Raw genomic sequence first — 17,584 nt, 5'->3', positions numbered from 1 at the left:
CGCTATAGCATCAGGAGCAGGGCCACATTTCAGGGCTGTGGTCTGCTTCTCCTCCCGGGAGCAGGGCCTGGGCCAGCTTTACAGGCCTCTAGGCTGATTAAAGCAGAAAAGGAGGACAGAAGGCATACCCCTTGTCCCTCTTCCCTCAGCCCCCTGTGCTCGCTGACTGCATCCGGCTCTCCTTTGGGGTTTAGTGGTCACTGGCCACACCATGACATCCTGCTAAAGCTGCAAGTGGCCCTCCGCCAGGATAATGACACGTTTCTTTTCTTAGCAAAGATCAGAGAGCAGCTGCCACTCTGGGCCTGTCTCGGAGTTTCTGGCTTTGAGTATGCAGACTCCCCTAGCAGGAGCCGGAGAAGAAGGGTGAGGAAGGGAGAGACGGCTTTGGTTTGTGAGGATAAGAGTGTCCGTTTGGAACAGGCTTGATGAGGGGACCTGTCTGGAACAGAGAGCCGAGGCCCTAATTTGCGGTGACCGTGGTTGACAGCACTCACCTGCAATGATGGGGCTCAGGCTTATTTATAGCCCCACTGGCTGGAACACGGGGCACCTTCCTCCACTCAGGCCCGGAACCCTGATGGGCTCCTTATTGTCTGACTGGTGGACACTGCCTTGATTTCAGAACCGGCCTTCTTGATTGAATTTTAAAGAGTTTTCAATTAAAAGCAGACCTTACCCCTGCATTTCCTGTGCCAGAAGGCTTGTCTGTCCCCAGCATGGCCCAGTGCTAGCCAGCTGGCTCCTGCAGACTTGACTCATGCGGCCTCCAATGCTGATCACTCTCACCACAATTGAGCGGGTCGTCTGGTGGCTTGCAAGAGCCCTGCTTCTTGATTCTTGCTTATTTACAGACTCTTCCAGCAAGCTGGCAATTTAGTGAACTTAGGAAGGGGGAAAAAAAAATCCCACTTTTGGCATTACTCATCATTTTAAAAATTCAAGGCGTCATAAGAAAGAAAGAAAAACCCCACCTAATTTAAGAGTTTCTCTGGTAGAGTAGGCGCTATGGGGCAGGAGAACACTTCTTAGGATGAATGACAAAAATAACCCTTCTGCTTAAACGATCCAATAGTGTTTCTTCTTAGTCCAAACACAAAAGATACGGCACAGTGTTTGCTAGTAACAAGGATCCAGGGCCTACCTTACTGCTTTGCCGTGCCTGGCCAGTGTTCTCAAGGTTACCTGCTGGCCTGAGATGGCTGTGGTAGCACCAGCCATGACATGTCCATTTAGGCCAGGAGAAGTGAGCAGGTGAAACAGAGCAAGCCTCGGTCCATAAGGACGGAGCACATACTTCTGACTCTAAGACTCAGGCCTTTCCCCCAGTGTTCATTGTAGCCAGGCAAAAACCAGCAGTCTCCTCACTGCGGAATAATGAGAACAGTAGCCTTCTGCCCTTTGGGGTGGGGGCTTGGGGAAGGGGATGAGTTCTGATTGGCTGACAGGCTAATCGATTGGGCGGGGCTTTACAGACATTGGGCTTTTCTTATGTGAGGTGAGAACCTTGCCTGGGGGGAAGATGATCCCTCTATGTGAAGAATCATGAACAACATGGCGGGTTGAGGCTGGCAAAGTGGGGAGCCAGTTGGGAGACTAAGACTAAGTGGTTCCCATGAGGAGGAGTTCCTGGCAGGTTCTACTCGGTGTGGACTCTGGTTTGCTCTGTTGAACTTAAAAGAACCCTGGTTTGCAGTGGCTAGGAACCCCCCAAAGAGCCAGCATCTTAGGCTCACCAACCCCTTGCACAGGGCCCTGGAAGAACAGAACACACCAGGTTAGCCCGGCAGGAGGTTCTCGACCGGGTCACGGTCTGCTAGGGTCAGCTGAACCTTGTCTCAGACCCCAGCCAATGTAGCTTTCTTGCTTTGGTGGACTGCCGGCCTGTTAGGAGGTGATGGGTGACAGAGAGCTGGGGGTAGTGACAATAAGCTCTGAGAAATACACAGTAGGGACACACGTTGGCTGGATGCTGGGGTGGACCCGGGAACTGCCGAGGAAAGAAGATCCGCAGACCTCAGACGTTACCTCCCTCCCTGTCCGTAGTCAGCTGTGTGGTAAAAGACAATCCACTTACTATCCCCAGTGGATTTTCTTATCTGTCACAGGCAGGGCCACCTCTGGCACAGTGATGCTGGAAAGGTTTGCCATGATGAGAGGCATTCTTTTCCAGGCTCCTTCCCAGCCAGCCTTCATCCTTTCTGCACCTCTTCTCGCCCTTCCCCTCACTCTGGCTCAGTGGCCAGAACCTGCTCACAGAGCCACCCCACCCCCACCCCCACCCCCACCCTACCACGTGCCATGCTGGCCCCTTCTCCTCGATGCCCCTGAACTGAGATGTCCCTTTTAAGTCTTCTGTGGTGTGTTTCTGTGTGCATACCCATCTGTCATAGTGGGCAGAGGGCCCTCACAGCTCCAGGGTGTGACGCCAGGAGAGCCGCCTGCCTGGAAGCTGCTCCCACACTTTTCCCTCCTGGGAACACTGCCCAGCCCCAGTGCCACCATTGCCTCTTGCCCAACGACTTCACACCTCAGGCCGGAGTGCTTTCTCACTTGCCAGCCTCTGCCTCTCTCCACATGGCAGCCAGAGTCACTTGGCCAGCTGTAAATTTTGCCATTCCCTCCCTTCATAGAAACCTTAATTGACTCCTCAGGATTTAAAAAAAAAAAAAGGTCAAACTTACCAAGCCCTTGGCCTGAGGCCAGTGCTTTCCTCGGGGACTTCTCTCAGGGCTAGGCCTACCTCCTGGCAGAACTCGGCCCCCCAACCTCATTCTATTCCTGAAGGCTCCTAGGCCTTCCTCATCGTGGAAGACCCCACTTACCCTGGCTCTCCCCTACTCCCAGGATACCTTCCCTCAGTCTCTGCTTTCTGCTTGGGAAGTCTTGGCTGACCACTCATCTGGTACCACTTTGCCTTTCCTGGTCATTCTCCATCCTGGCATCCTGGGTATTTCCAAACTGGTACTTACATAATTTAATCTCTTGTATGTGTGTGTGTGTGTATGTATGTATGTATGTATGTATGTATGTATGTATGTATGTATATAAATATATATCCTCCATGTGTCTATCTTCTTCCTACCTTGAGCTATTTGAGAGTCATCTATTTTTGTGTTGGTGATTCCCAACAAACTATGTGGAGCATCCCAGGAGACTTCTGAGTTCATAGGTGAGGGGTTTAGGATGAAGAAGACTGGCTGGATGGTGACCTCAAGATGATTCAAACTATCCCCTTGAGCTCCCCCCTCCCCCCGCCCCAGGCATCCAGGTTCGGGGCATATGTCACATCTTACTCACTTGGAACCTCTTAGAAGCCCCAGGGCTCTTGGTTAACTTTGGTGCCTGAGTAAGCAAGTGAAAGAGAGGATGCAAGGATAGGAGTCGGGGTACGGGGCAAACCCTGTCTATAACCAAGGCCTTCAGAGCTGGGATGTCTGATGGCATTTGCTGTCCCCAGGGAGTGACCTGACCTCAGTGGACCCCATGGTCCTGGAGCAGTATGTGGTGGTAGCAGACTATCAGAAGCAAGAGAGCTCAGAGATCAGCCTCAGTGTGGGCCAAGTAGTGGACATCATTGAGAAGAATGAGTCAGGTAAGGCCCTGGACCACCTTCCTCGCACCTTGAACCCTGCCCCATCACAGAGTCCCACAAACAAAAGCATGTGGAAACTCCAAAACAAAGAAGCAGGCCAGCCTGGGCCGGCTCCCCAGAGCCACTGTCTCGGCAGCCTGTGGGTCAGGTGTCACCACTGCTCATGGGCGAGCCTTCTGGTTTTCTAGTACCTACCAACAGAGCCAAGCGCTCCATCGAGAACTTGTTGGTCTCCCTTGGGAGTTCTCAAGAAGGTCACATATCCAAGAGAGGTGGCATATTCCTGTAATCCTAGTGCTCAAGAAGTGAAGACATGGGGGCCTTCAATTCCTGACTCCCCTGGGCTACAGAGAGAGACTGTTCAGAGAAAGTGGGCATCTGCCTGTGTTCTCAGCCCACCTGTCATCCCAGGACCACTGGCCACATCCACTGGGATGATTGAGACAGGGAGCCTAGATTCCACCTGGACTCTATACTGCACATCCGTCCGGGTCACTTTGTGTCTTTTGCCATCAGTTTTGTCATCCACGAAACCTGTCAAAGAACTATTGAAAGAGTAAATGATGCGCTGTAAAAAAGAGTGCCTAAACCTCAAATTGGCGCACAGCATGTGCTCCAGAAACGGTTCCCTTCCCCGCTCCTCTCTTAGTTACAGAGCAGCCATCACACCACGCAGGGGAAAGCAGTGGGTGAGCAGCCCCTCTCCTCGACAGGGTCCCCAGTGGCTCATCATGCTGTGAGGGACCAAGCTCTATGATAGCCCAATGGCCAGTTAAGTCCACGTACCTGTGGAAGGATGATGTTACAATTTCTCATGTTAATCATGACATCGGCATTAGCCAACCAGACCCTAACTGTGCAGTCTAGGAAGAGTCCCTGCTTCCAAAAATACAGGAAGAAGAAGTTTCCAGCATCCTACAGGTCACGTCTCCATTAGTCATGAGGCTGGTGTTAGCCAGCAAGCCTCCATAATTATGCAATCCAGATGTCATTAGCTTTGATGACCTGGAAGGTAGGACTACTCCAACGTCATCCCAGGGTCCCGGGCTCTAACTCTTTCAAGGTCACTTTCTCTCCACCACAAGTAGCACTCACTTCTGCAGTGGACATCAGCTGGCGGTCCGTCAGTGCAATTCTGTCCAGACTCCACACGCCTAGTGGTAGTGTTGGATCCCATGGGCTCAGTCCCGAGGCAATCTATCCCTCACTGCCTTAGCCAGGTGCAAACCCAGTTGTTCTGCCTGCGCGGCCCACAGCTAACTATCAAACACAGTTCACACAGCCCCTCTCTGGCTCCATTAAGTGGCTCACATAACCAGGGGAAACATGCTTTCAGGGTCATTGTCAAGGATACCGTAAAGGATAGGAGAAGGGGTGCACAGGCAAGTTTCCGGAGAGGCGCTGCACTTCCACACCCTCTATGGCTGCTGCCCCACCCCCACCCCCAGGATTTTCTGTGCTCAGCAAGCTCTCCAGACCCCTGGGGTTCTCAGAGATTTCATTGCAGAGGCACAATTGACAGCTGGGTTGACCCGTGACTAAATAAAAGGGGTCAGATCAAATGCTAATAGGCAGTGGGGAAGCCAGCGAGGCCTGTTCCTCCAGACTCGGTTTGGCCTGTGTTGTATTCCCGAGTGTGGGGTAGGAACTCCTGCAAAATGGGATTTTATAATCTACTATCAAAGTAGGTCAGATAATTTAATTTCTTTATAGCCAGGCGCTCCAAAGTGGAAAGGATTAGAGGATATTTTTAGCTTCTATGTCTTTCCCTTGGGGGAGGGAAATCCTTGCTTCCATGCCTGCCTTGAGTAAAAAAAGGCAGATGCAAGGGTCAGGCAGGAGAAGGACAGAGAGAGCCCACATCCCAATCTCCTGAGGCCTAAAGTATCCCAGGAGTGTTATAGGCACTTAAGTCACAAGAGCTGTGGGGATAGTGACCGTGGGTGAAAACTGAAAAGTACACATCCTCTTGCTATAATCCCTGTGCTATAGCTGAGTGAGCCAGGCTCCAAGCGACACACTATTTGCCCCCAGGTCTCTACAGGCCGCAGAGCTGGAGTTCCACAGTTCTTAAGCCCCAAGAGAGAGATGCATGCAGGTTGCATGGCAAGGAGATACCAGGGGACCTGAAGAGAGGAGGGCGCATTCTCAGGGTCCCCGGGATGGGATGCTAGGAAGGATGTGAGGCAGGAAGGCATCTTGAAGAGATAGCTCTCTGGCCCTTGATTTCAGCAGACAGAAGTTTTGCTTCTGACCTGCCCACAGCCTCTGTACACTTTGCATCCTCTTTGGGTGACATTGTGCTTCGTGTAATGTAAGTGTGAATAGATTTTTTTTTTTTTACTGTTTGTTTAGAGAAGTGTAGGCTGTGACCCCTTTGGGGTCGCATATCAGATGTCCTGCATATCAGATATTTACATTACGATCCATAACAATAGCAAAATTACAGGTTTGAACCAGCAATGACATCATTTTACGGTTGGAGGTCACCACAAAACGAGGAACTGTTTTAAAGGATCCCAGCATTAGGAAGGTTGAGAACCGCTGGTTTTAGAAAGTAATGTTAAGAGTCTATGGATTCAGTACACATGAGGGTTTTTCTTTTTTAGGGTTTTTTTTTTTTCTTTTTCAATTTCACGGTTGGTAAATACAAATGTAGAATCCACAGCTATTGAGGGATTAGAACATAGGCGTGTTGAGATGGAGGTCGCTGGGCCCACACCAGCCCGTCCTCACAGAGCACGTGGTACGCGTGTAAAGCCTGCCTGCCGCCAGACTCCTTGTGACGTGCACCGAGTGCCTTTTGAAGCCTGTGCCTTTAGGATCAAACACAGAGCGCAGCTCCGCCACACGCTTGATGTACACTGTCACCTCTATTGTCCTCTTTGTGTCTCGGTTTCTTCATTGCACAGTGAGGGCAATAACGTGAAGGTTATATCAAGCAATGCAAGTACGGTGAGCAGGCCATTGCACACCCCGCCAATGGCGCATGTTCTATAGTCTTCTCACTCAGGGCTACCCCCGTCACCCCTGTTCCAGGCTTAGGAGCAAGTTAATCGTTTACTTATTTTTAGCACTTAGTGTCTACTATTGGCAGTTACGTTCTACCTAGTGAACTAGTAAATTTTTCTAGCCTATCCTCAATATTATCTGTTGTATGGCAGAATATACAGTCAGTTTCCACACCTGTGGATTCTGTATCTTTGGATTCAACCAACCATGAATAGAAAGTAATCAAGGGGGAAAATGCAATTGTACTGACCCTGTCCAGAGCTTTTCCCTGTCATGACCACTAAATGTACAACCTAACTGTTCACAGATTTGACATCCCATTGGCAGGCATTACCTGCAGACGGGCTAAAGTCTACAGGGGTGTGGGGGTGTGGGTGGGTCCCCAGTGTGTCCTATACCTTTTATATAAGGGGCTCATATGTGAGGATCTGCTGCCCTCCGGGTACCCCAAGAACAGTCCCTCATGTGCCAACGGGCAGTTGGGTTATTACACTCTTGCTTTGCCCCACTGATAGCACCCTGGCCTCTTCTTCCTTGCAGGCTGGTGGTTCGTCAGCACTGCTGAAGAGCAAGGCTGGGTCCCTGCAACCTGCCTCGAGGGCCAGGATGGGGTCCAAGATGAGTTCTCCCTCCAACCCGAGGAAGGTAGGAAGGAGCTTCCGCCCTCTTCGCAGTCTCTGCTCTGGGATTGACAGCTCACTAGCCCGGGACCCAGAGCCTGTAAACAGGATGAAATCAGAAGTATAGGGCAAGGCTGTACTTCCGTGTGGGCTTGTGAGAGCTACCCTAGGTGAGCCTTGCCAAAAGCTGGGGCCTCACCCCTTTAGGGGACCCTCAGACTGACTGCTGCCAGCCCTGAGTGTGAATTTCCCTCTGTCACATCCGGAATGGTCCTGGGCCAGGGACACCTCTCTAAGTCCTTCCCCCCACCCTCCCCACTCCCACCCCACCCCCCACCCCCACCCCCCGCCTTCTCTGCTGAATGTGGGAACAATGAGGCCTATGTCCTCATCTTGCCTGAGGGCTGAGTATTGTTGGCTTTCAGCAGATGGCTCTGAGCACAGAGCTAAATCAGGTATGTTGGAAAAGGGGGCCAAGAGGAGAATCTAAGACCTCCCCCCCCCCAAATGTACACATCCAAAGATTGCATGCGGCTGTGCATTTAGTTTATTACAGTGACACTCTATAAAGTTTGTTTGCTCTGCTTCAGTGGCCTCCCTCCCCCCCCCACCCCCCTTCAGGAGCTGGATACCAAGCTAGCACAGGCTACCACAGAGTGAGCTCAGATTAAAGGGAAGGGGGACCCTGCAAGCAGACTATTGTCCCCTTACACAGTCTGTGGTGGGATGCCTGTGTAGGAGCTGACCATTTCACAGATGTGGAGCCACACCCAGAAAAGCCGAGATTTGCTCAGGGCCACACAACTTGAGGACAGGCAAGAGCACATTTCCCCAAAGGTTTAGGCATATTTTTTTTCCTTCCACTGTGACAGTTGTCACAGTATATTCATTCTCCGGAATAGACTGACTACTGGTGCGTGTCCTCTCCAGGATGCCTGGGTCTGGGAGTAGATTCAGGTCATTCCCTCCCAGGGAGTCACTCTGAGACGCTCCCAGGCCTACCGCCTCTGGGAGTACAGTCCTCTTAACTCTGCCTTCTGCCCTCCCTCCACATGCTGCCTGGCCAGTCTCCTGGAGGTACTGCTCTCTGCCCCGGTCTGTGGGTCGCCGCCGGACTCTGGGGGACTTGTATGCCATCAGCTGGCGTCAAGGTGCCTACCCTCGGAGATCTCTCAGCATCTGGTGCTTGGAGCCAAGCCTCTGCATCTGCATGAGCTCCCTGCTGCTCAGGGACTGCCCATGCCTGCTGCATGTGAAAAACATGGTCTTGTCAATCTTGTGTGTGCAAGCATGCGGGATGGGGAGGAAGTGGGCCTCGGGTATTTGATGGCCTCGGGACTCGGAAGGGTGCCAGTTTAAAAGGGTGCCTGGGTCTTCTGTGATGGTGACTAGGCAACCCCCGTTAATTTTACCAGACTTGTTTGAGTCACAGGAGGAAGCCACCACAACCCGATAAAAAGCCAGATTGGTGGTGAGTGGCTCACAGCTGTAATCCTAGCGTTTGAAGGCTGGGACAGGGGGATCACGAGTTTGAGGACAGCTTGGGCTACATAATGAGACTCCATCTTTAAAAAAGAAGAAGGGGGGCTGGCGAGATGGCTCAGCGGTTAAAAGCACTGTCTGCTCTTCCAAAGGTCCTGAGTTCAATTCCCAGCAACCACATGGTGGCTCACAACCATGTATACCAGTATTTGATACCCTCCTCTGGCATGCAGGTGTTCATGCAGATAGAGGATTCGTATATGTAAAATAAATAAATAAATAAATAAATAAATAAATAAATCTTTAAAAAAGAAGAGGAGGAGGAGGAAGAGGAAGAAGGAAGCATTGGCTCATATCCCCGAAAAGCCACTCCTCTTCTGTTCTGTTTCGTTCACACGGTTCTTTTCCTCAGGACACCAGTCCCAGGCACCTGTCAGGGGCAGTCACCAAAAAGTACAACTGCTTCTCCTTCAACACAAGCTGGGTCCTCCCACTGTGTGCCATCCCTGAGCCAGTCACAACAGCCAGGCCTTGCAGAACCTTGGCTAGGCCAGAGTCACATGTACATCCCTCTCTGGAAGGTAGGGGCTCAGCCACCCCTATGGCATGTGGACGAGCCACCAGCAGGACAGGTACCACTTGTCCATCCTCTGAGCTCAGGCTGGAGTCTCAGCATCTCTAGCATCCCAGAGCTTGAGAACGCCCTCCCCACCTAGCCGGAGGCTGAGGGGACCCAGGGCTCATGGGTTTACATGTACTCAGGACCCCAGTGGGGTGCCCCCTTCCCACCCTGACCACACGAAACCACTGTGCTAGGCTGACAGAATCCTTCCTTCCTTCTTCCTATCCCAGCCCGGTGCCTGCTGACTCAGCACAAGGGGAACTAGCTGACCATGCACGACACAGGATGTGTGCCACAGTCAGCCAGCGCAGCCCCCTCAGGGCGGTCAGCAGGCCGTTCCAATAAATAAATAAACGCCTGTGTGCTCCCCACCTCCTCTGCAGCAGCTGACTGGCAACAGATGCCTCAAGTGTTTTCCCAAGAAACATTAGCACTAGGCCACGGATGGCTCAGTGACTCACCTATGGACTGACATGGGACCTAAGAACAGCCCTCTCCTCTTGCTGGACTCCTCTGGGACATATGGCCATGTGTCTGTGTTAGAAGTCAGAGCTAACACTGGAAATACGAGCTGTTCCCTCACTCTCCTGAGCACCCTGGCCAGGGTCTGCCAATGAGCAGGAGGGGTGTAGGCTGTAAGGATGGTGCTGTCTGTGGCTTGTGGGGAGAGTGGGGCGGGAAGCAACCCAGCCGTGGTTGAATCGGGGCTGTAGTGTGGCCAATAAAAAGTCACCATCTAGGTACTGAGAAGTACTTTCTGACCCCTCCTTGGTGGCAATCTCGGCTTATCTCTGAACTCTTGGTCTCCACCAGCAAGAACTAGCAGGAGCCGGGTCGGGGCGTGGGGGGGGGGGTGGGGGCCGCTTAACTCACTGTGTGAGCAAGGTCCCATCCCATGCCTGCTTTGGGCTTCAGAACGTGCTCCGTCCCTAAACAGAGGCTCATCCCTAAAACAATTACCAGCTTTTCCAGGCCCATTCCAGTGCTAGAGACAAAGACTTGACTGGGATGGACCAATCCCTGCCTTCATGGAGTTCAGACTCTCCCAGAGGAAACAGGCTTGAGACAATAATAAAGGTCCTGTTAGTTAGAAGGTAATTCCTGGAAAGGGTGACCTGGAGGCATAGACTGAGATGCTGAGAGGGACTGGGGCCTCTAGAGCTCACTGGGAGTCTCTTTGTCATAGCAGTTTTATAATCAGCATCCTGGCTCCTCCTATCTGCTCCTCACTGCATCACCCTTTGTCCCTGCAGAGGAGAAGTACACAGTCATCTACCCATACACGGCTCGTGACCAGGATGAAATGAACCTGGAGAGAGGGGCTGTGGTGGAGGTCCTCCAGAAGAACCTGGAAGGCTGGTGGAAGATCAGGTGCCTGCCTGCACCTCCCCCTGCCCCCCCCCCCCCCGTGGCTGTGTGGGTTCTGGGTGTGTGGTGGGATACTCTGTCAAGTCTGTGTAAGCACACTAGCGTTGTGCAGGGCAGAAGACAATAGAGCATTTCTCAGACATTGCCCCACCAGGAAATGACACATGGCTGTCCCATGTGTCCTGGACAGAGTAATGTGCCCTGGAAACTCGTGGCTCTGCAGTGCAAGGGGGAGGGGGTCTTGACCTGAATCGGCTTTGAGGCAGTTGTCAGGATCATCCGAAGCAGGGAAGTACCGGAACACCCTCCTCTCCCAAAGCCCGCTCCCATGTGTGCTGCCTGTGCCGTGGCGTTGTGCCAGTGATGGCCGGGGGATGTGAGTTGTATTGCATCGTCAACTAGCTTTTTCCACTTAAAACAAGAATCCACTTAAAACTAGAGGGACTCTCTTAGAGGACCTTTTAAGTTTGACAAATGCGTAATTGGACAAATTTCCATCTCGTAAATTTGCCTCCATTTACAAATGGCCTGTTTTGTTTTGTTTTGTTTACTGAAACCCAGGCCATTTTGTTTTTAAAGTAGTTCTTTTTTTTTTTTCCCACCCCCTTTTCTTTTTGAGATGAGGCCTCTCTGAATAGCTGTGACTGTCCTGGAACTCACTATGTAGACCAGGCTGGCCTCAGACTCACAGAGATCTGCCTGCCTCTGCCACCTGAGTGCTGGGATTACAGGTGTGTGCCACCGTACCTGCTTTTTAAGTGATTCTTTTTCTTTTTCTTTATTTATTTTTACCTTTTTGAGACAGGATTTCTCTGTGTAGCCTTGGCTGCCCTAGAACTCACTCTGTAGACCAGGCTGGCCTTGAACTGAGAGATCTACCTGCCTCTGCCTCCTGAGTGCTCAGATCAAAGGTTGTGCCCCTACCTCCTGGCTTCTTTACGCGATTTTTTTTTTTTTAGTTGTTGTTTGAGACAGAGTTTCTCTGTATAGCCTTGACTATCCTGGACTCACTTTGTAGACTAGGCTGGCCTCCAACTCACAGCAATCCACATGCCTCTGCCTCCCGAGTGCTGGGATTAAAAGTGTGTGCCACCACCACCGCCGCCCTTTAAGCAATTCTTAATGAAATCTGGCTCAACTGTATATCACAACTAGTCAGCTGGGTCTATCCTTCTTTCCCCAAAGGTGCAGGCACCTATCTGGAGAGGCACTAGTAGCTCCTAGTGTGGGGTTGGCAGGTTTCCATGGAGTAAACGTCTGTCTTGTGGCCACTTTCAAGCCACCAATGTGATGCCACTAAATGTGGAGTTCAGAAGGTGTCTTTGCAGTGGGCTCTCGTGAGCTAGTGTGCACTTCCTCCAGCAGTCCTCAGGTCCAAACAGACCTCTCTGGTTATTGTTATGGAACCCAAGTTCTGCCATGTGAGAATTAAACATCCTGCTCACTTACCCCTTTTTAGGGACAGTGAGCGGGTATGTCAGAGTCCGTGCCATTCCTCAGTTCAGTGGCAGCCAACGTGGAACTGCATCATTCACCTCTAAGTGTCTTTATATCGACCGACGCACAGCCCTGCCTTGTCAGTGCGAGGCTGTGCACCAGGAGTTGGGGTGGGGGCAGAGGGGTGCTGCTGGGAAAGGGCCAAAAAGAACAGGTTAAGAAATCTGAGTCCAAGCCGGGCAGTGGTGGCGGACAACTTTAATCCCAGCACTTGGGAGGCAGAGGCGGGTGGATCGTTGTGAGTTCGAGGCCAGCCTGGTCTACAAAGTGAGTCTAGGACAGCCAAGGCTACACAGAGAGACCCTGTCTCGAAAAACCAACAAAAAAAAAAAAGAAAGAAAGGAAAAGAAATCTGAGTCCAGCTGGGCAGGGTGGCGCAGGCCTTTAATCCCAGCACTCGGGAGGCAGAGGCAGGCGGATCGCTGTGAGTTCGAGGCCAGCCTGGTCTACAAAGTGAGTCCAGGACAGCCAAGGCTACACAGAAAGACCCTGTCTCAAAAAAAAAAAAAGAAAGAAAGAAAGAAAGAAAGAAAGAAATCTGAGTCCAAGCTCAGGTGAGGTATTTAGCACAAGTGGGTCTCAGGCTTCTTGGCTTTAAAACAGATCCCTTACCTGGAATGCATGGAGCAAAGTCTTTGGGATGTGGGGTGTTGTGGTGTCACGGTGGTGTCACAAGAAGCTTTCCTGGAAGGTGGGGGTTGGGGGGCTAAATCTGTAGTCTGTTTTGCTGAGGTTGGCTGGGTCCTAGCATACTAATGACTGTAAATTGCTTAGGGCAGGACTGACAGAGTAGGTACCAAGAGTGCTGGCTCTCACTGCCATGACTGTTGTCGTCATCACAGTAGTACGGTAAAGGGACAGCTCTGAGGCAAAGCTTCACCACTGTTTGCCCAAGACGTGATATGCCCACTGGCAGCTTGTCCACTTGGGCCTTTGGTTCCTTCATTGAATTCACCAGTAGCTCATACCCAAAGGCTCATAGTCTAACTAGGAGTCGGGAAATCATAGCCAGGTGCACTGTGCGGTTTTTGGGCGTGCAGAGCATGCAGAAGCCAGAGGGCCACTGTGGAGGTTGGGCCTCATTTGAGGGTCAGAAGAAGACTCAATGGCATTAGGTAAAGCCTGGGAAGGGGAGCAGGTGCCACCAGGGGGAGAGAGAGAGAAGCTTGTCAGATAGAGCCCCACCAAGAGCAGTGCTGCGGGGAAGGTGCCAAGCAGTGGTGCATTTGGGAGACTGCAAGTGGAAGGGCTATGCGGGACGGGTGACCGTTGAGAGCGGCAAGTGGGGAGGGCCTGGAAGGCCATGCTGAGGGCTTAGGCATCATCAGAGGGCAGTGAATTATAGGTAGCCTCTGGCCCGCGACAGTTAGAAGTCACTGTCCCACCGTCCCGAACCTGATGTAGAGAAGTGTTGCTTCCCCGCTGACTCCAAGGCCACACCTGACTGGAATCCTTCCTCTTCCTCTCAGGTTCCAGGGCAAAGAAGGCTGGGCCCCTGCTTCCTACCTGAAGAAGAGCAGTGGGGAGCCCTTGCCCACAAAGCTGGGCCCCAGCTCATCTGCTCACTCAGCAGCCCTCGACCTGGATGGTGTTTCACGGCAGCAGAATGCTGTGGGCAGGGAGAAGGAGCCGCTCAACAACCAGAGAGATGTCCGGTTTGAAGGTCGCCTGGTGCCAGATGGTGACGTTAGGCAGAGTGAGTGACACCCACCCATGCTCTGGATAGCTGAGGTCTATCTGAGCTTTGAGCACCTACCTCCTTCCTTACAGCGTCCCTTTTTGATAGCTATCTTTTTGATAGCTTGAAGATAAAAATAAATGCTCTTTGTTTTACAGATAAAAGTCAGAGAAGTGGGTGATGGGACCAAGGCTATTCACCTGGTAACAGTGGGACTGGGGACTGAACCCCAGGCCTCTACCCCTCCAGTCTCCTCCATGACCTCATACAGGAACCAGAGGGAGAAAAGTTGACCCTGTGTTGGGATTACCTCCAGCACAGTGCCTCACCCATTTTGCTTTTCATAAGCATATTCCCCACACACCCAGGGCAGGGTTACTCACAGATGTCTGCATTGTGCTGGGAACTGTGATCCCAACACAGTGCCCAACATCCCCTGCTGGTCCTGAAGGCCTGTAGAGGAAGAACTCCAACTCCCCCACAGAAAGACAAGGGCATTGCCCTGAGCTTCATGCTCTCTGCACCATCCTAGGTGCAACCAAGAGCTTCATGGGTGCCACAGGCCATGGCAGGGCTTCTGGCGAGCCCTGTGATCCTAGTCTCTCATGGTCAAGCACATAGTCCACTGATAGTAGGGACCAAACAAAAGTCTGAAGAAACGTGACTTTGTTAGAATGTTCAGATGTAAAAATCAAAGTCTCCTCCCCCGACACACACATGTACACATATACACACACAAACCCATGCACATGTGTGTTCACACATACACACAAACACATGCACAACCAGAGGGATTTGAAAGTCACCTGGGGCCAGATGGTGATGTTCAGCAGAGTGAGTGACACCCACCCTTGCTCCAGACAGCGCAGCTCACACACACACACACACACACACACACACAGAGAGAGAGAGAGAGAGAGAGAGAGAGAGAGAGAGAGAGAGTGAGAGTGAGTAATTTTCATTCTGCCCAATAGAGCAAGTCTGTGTCTACAACTGAGATGATGCTTCCATGCAATCAGGGATCTGGGTCTCATACATCTGTTTCCTATGACCCTTGTCATCCAGTGTGGCCCATCATTGTCCAGCCCCTGAAAGACAGGAGGAAGTGAAATAACTAGAATGTTCCACCTTCCCTCATTTTCCACTGGGCTTAGTCACGTGGCAACACCAAGCTGCAAGGGAGTCCTTGTAGAGGCACTAAATGTCTCGACTAAGACTCTTAGATTTTCTAATATTATAGAAGATGAGGAAATAAATAATTCGGTTACCCCGGGGAGGGACAGGCATGCATTAGACTGTTCCACAGGGAAAAAAACTGATGGCTCAGAGTCAAACAGCAATTTTGTCCTATGCCGGGCCCAACTTTGTATAGCTCTGAGTCCATGCTATTTGCCCTGCGAGGACAATCTCCCATTACTTGAGGATCAGTGCCATTCATCTATTGTTCCCATATAGAGACGATCCAGGGAAGGCCGTGTTGATGGAGAGCCCCAAGCCAAGCATGTGGAGAGCACAGCCAGGCTGTTCTCACAAAGGCTCATAGAAACACAAATATGTGGCTGCTGGACAGAGCAGGGAGGGATGGGACCCCTCGCCTGGCTCCCACCACTGGCAATCTGTCTGTGGACCTTGCATGTGAATGAAGTCTTGTTTTCTCATAGGATCCCCAAAGATGAGGCAAAGACCCCCTCCTCGCCGGGACATGACCATTGTAAGTGCACACTTGCCCTGGGGCCCCATCTCCTTAGCCTGAGCCCTATCTGGGTCACCTACCAGACCCCACATGTCTCAGTACTTTCAAAGCAGGCCCACTTTTAACTTTTAACTCTATAGGTCCATTTATTTATTTATTCATTCATTCATTTACTTTTGTATGTATAGACAGAATCTCACAATATAGCCCTGGTTAGCCTGGAACTCTTAGTGTAGACCAGGCTGGCCTCATACTCACAGAGATTTACCTAACTGAGTTCTGGGGGAAAAGATTTTCACCACCATGCCCTGCCTATTGGTACTTTTTAAACCAATGTAGCTGGGCAGTGGTGGCACACGCCTTTAATTCCAGCACTTGGGAGGCAGAGGCAGGTGGATCTCTGTGAGTTTGAGGCCACCCTGGTCTACAAAGCCAGTCCAGGACAGCCAGGGCTACACAGAGAAACCTGTCTTTAACAACAGCAACCCAATGTAGGTTGAGTGTCCTTAATCCAAAAATTCAAAATGCTTCAAAATCTTGACACTTTGAGTGCCAGTGCAACACCAAAAGTGCGAAGAAAATTCCATACCTGACCTCATGTGACAGATCACGGTCAAAACACAGGTGCACTAAAAACACCACGAAATGTTCTACCCAGGCTAAATATACATGAAACATAAATGTATTTTGTGTTTGAACTTGGATCCTATCCCCAGGATGTGTACAGATATTTAAACTGTAAGACACTGGTGATCACAGAGAGTTGGAAACGGGTTGCTTTGGGGAAAATATCTGCCATTTCTTCATTACATGTCCGGTGCCTCACTGGGTAGCATGTGTCATCGTGCCCCAGACGCCTCATGTCGCTTGTTACTGTAAAACTGAAGGGCCAGGGAGACCTCAACGAAGAGGCAATAGTCAAGTCCCCCCACCAAGAAGCTAATTGGGCTTCCCAGCACCCCTTGATGTTGTGTACCCCTAGTTCCTTCCTGCCACCCCAGCTCAGTCAGCCCTGTGTCTAATCCTGCCAGCCCCGAGGCCTCAACCTGCCGAAGCCGCCCATCCCGCCCCAGGTGGAAGAAGAGTATTATACCATTGCCGAGTTCCAGACCACAATCCCAGACGGCATCAGCTTCCAGGCCGGCCTGAAGGTGGAGGTGAGCACGCCCACTGTCATTCTTCATTCAGGCGCTGCCTCTCTCTTCTTACCTCCTTCTAGGGGACAGGAGATGAGGCCAATGGCTTTATTAAGACTTGGTTATATCTTCATCATCATATAGGAAACCGTTTGCCAATTTGAGTGTACAAGTCAGTGGGTTTTTTTCTGTTTGTTGGTTTTGGTTTTGGTTTTGGATTTGGAACCAGCCTTGGCTGTCCTGGCCTCCGAACTCACAGAGATCTGCCTGCCTTTGCCTCCCAAGTGCTAGGATTATAGGCGTCCTGCGCCACTGCACCCAGCTGTCAGTGGTTTCTTTTGTTTTGTTTTGTTTTGTTTTATTTTGTTTTTGGAGACGTGGCTTCTCTGTGTGGCCTTGGCTGTCCTGGACTTGCTTTATAGACCAGGCTGGCCTCAAACTCACAGAGATCCGCCTGCCTCTGCTTCCCAAGTGCTAGGATTACAGGCGTGCGCACCTGCCAGCTCAGTGTTTTTTTTTTTTTGTTTTTTTTTGTTTGTTTGTTTTGTTTTGTTTTTATTCACACTCCTGTTCAGATCCCTTAGCAGGAACTCTGCCCCATCGGCCAGCACCGCGCTTTTCACATCGCCCCAACCCTAGAAGTGGGAATTATACACTATATGGCCCTGTGTGGCTGGCTTGGGTTTCCTTTTCTTTTTTTAAATTTTATTTATTTTTATATGTTTTGCCTGATGTATGTCTGTGTATCACATGTGTCCAGTGTCTGTGGAAGGCAGAAGAGAATGTCAGAACTCTGGGAACTGGAGCTACAGATGGCTGTGAGCAGCCTCTGTGGGTGCTGGGATTGAATCTGGGTCCTCCGGTAAAACAACCAGTGCCCT

The 17,584-nt window shown here is 51.2% G+C and overlaps 1 protein-coding gene across 1 annotated transcript in view; it reads left to right on the top strand.

Annotated features, from left to right (window-relative positions):
* The window catches only part of SH3PXD2B (SH3 and PX domains 2B), a 77,414-nt gene that overhangs the window by 51,397 nt on the left and 8,433 nt on the right, over positions 1 to 17,584 (top strand). Inside the window, exons 7-12 of the mRNA XM_084763368.1 lie at positions 3,461 to 3,595; positions 7,148 to 7,252; positions 10,585 to 10,702; positions 13,666 to 13,892; positions 15,536 to 15,585; positions 16,599 to 16,724. Of these exons, the coding sequence (XP_084619494.1) occupies positions 3,461 to 3,595; positions 7,148 to 7,252; positions 10,585 to 10,702; positions 13,666 to 13,892; positions 15,536 to 15,585; positions 16,599 to 16,724 (761 nt within the window). The remainder of the gene's footprint in view (positions 1 to 3,460; positions 3,596 to 7,147; positions 7,253 to 10,584; positions 10,703 to 13,665; positions 13,893 to 15,535; positions 15,586 to 16,598; positions 16,725 to 17,584) is intronic.

This window comes from Acomys minous (genome assembly GCF_964271855.1).
Source record: "Acomys minous genome assembly, chromosome: 16".
NCBI classification, from domain to species: domain Eukaryota; kingdom Metazoa; phylum Chordata; class Mammalia; order Rodentia; family Muridae; genus Acomys; species Acomys minous.
The sequence above is the reverse complement of the archived record's forward strand: the minus strand, read 5'-3'. Positions and strand labels throughout refer to the sequence as shown.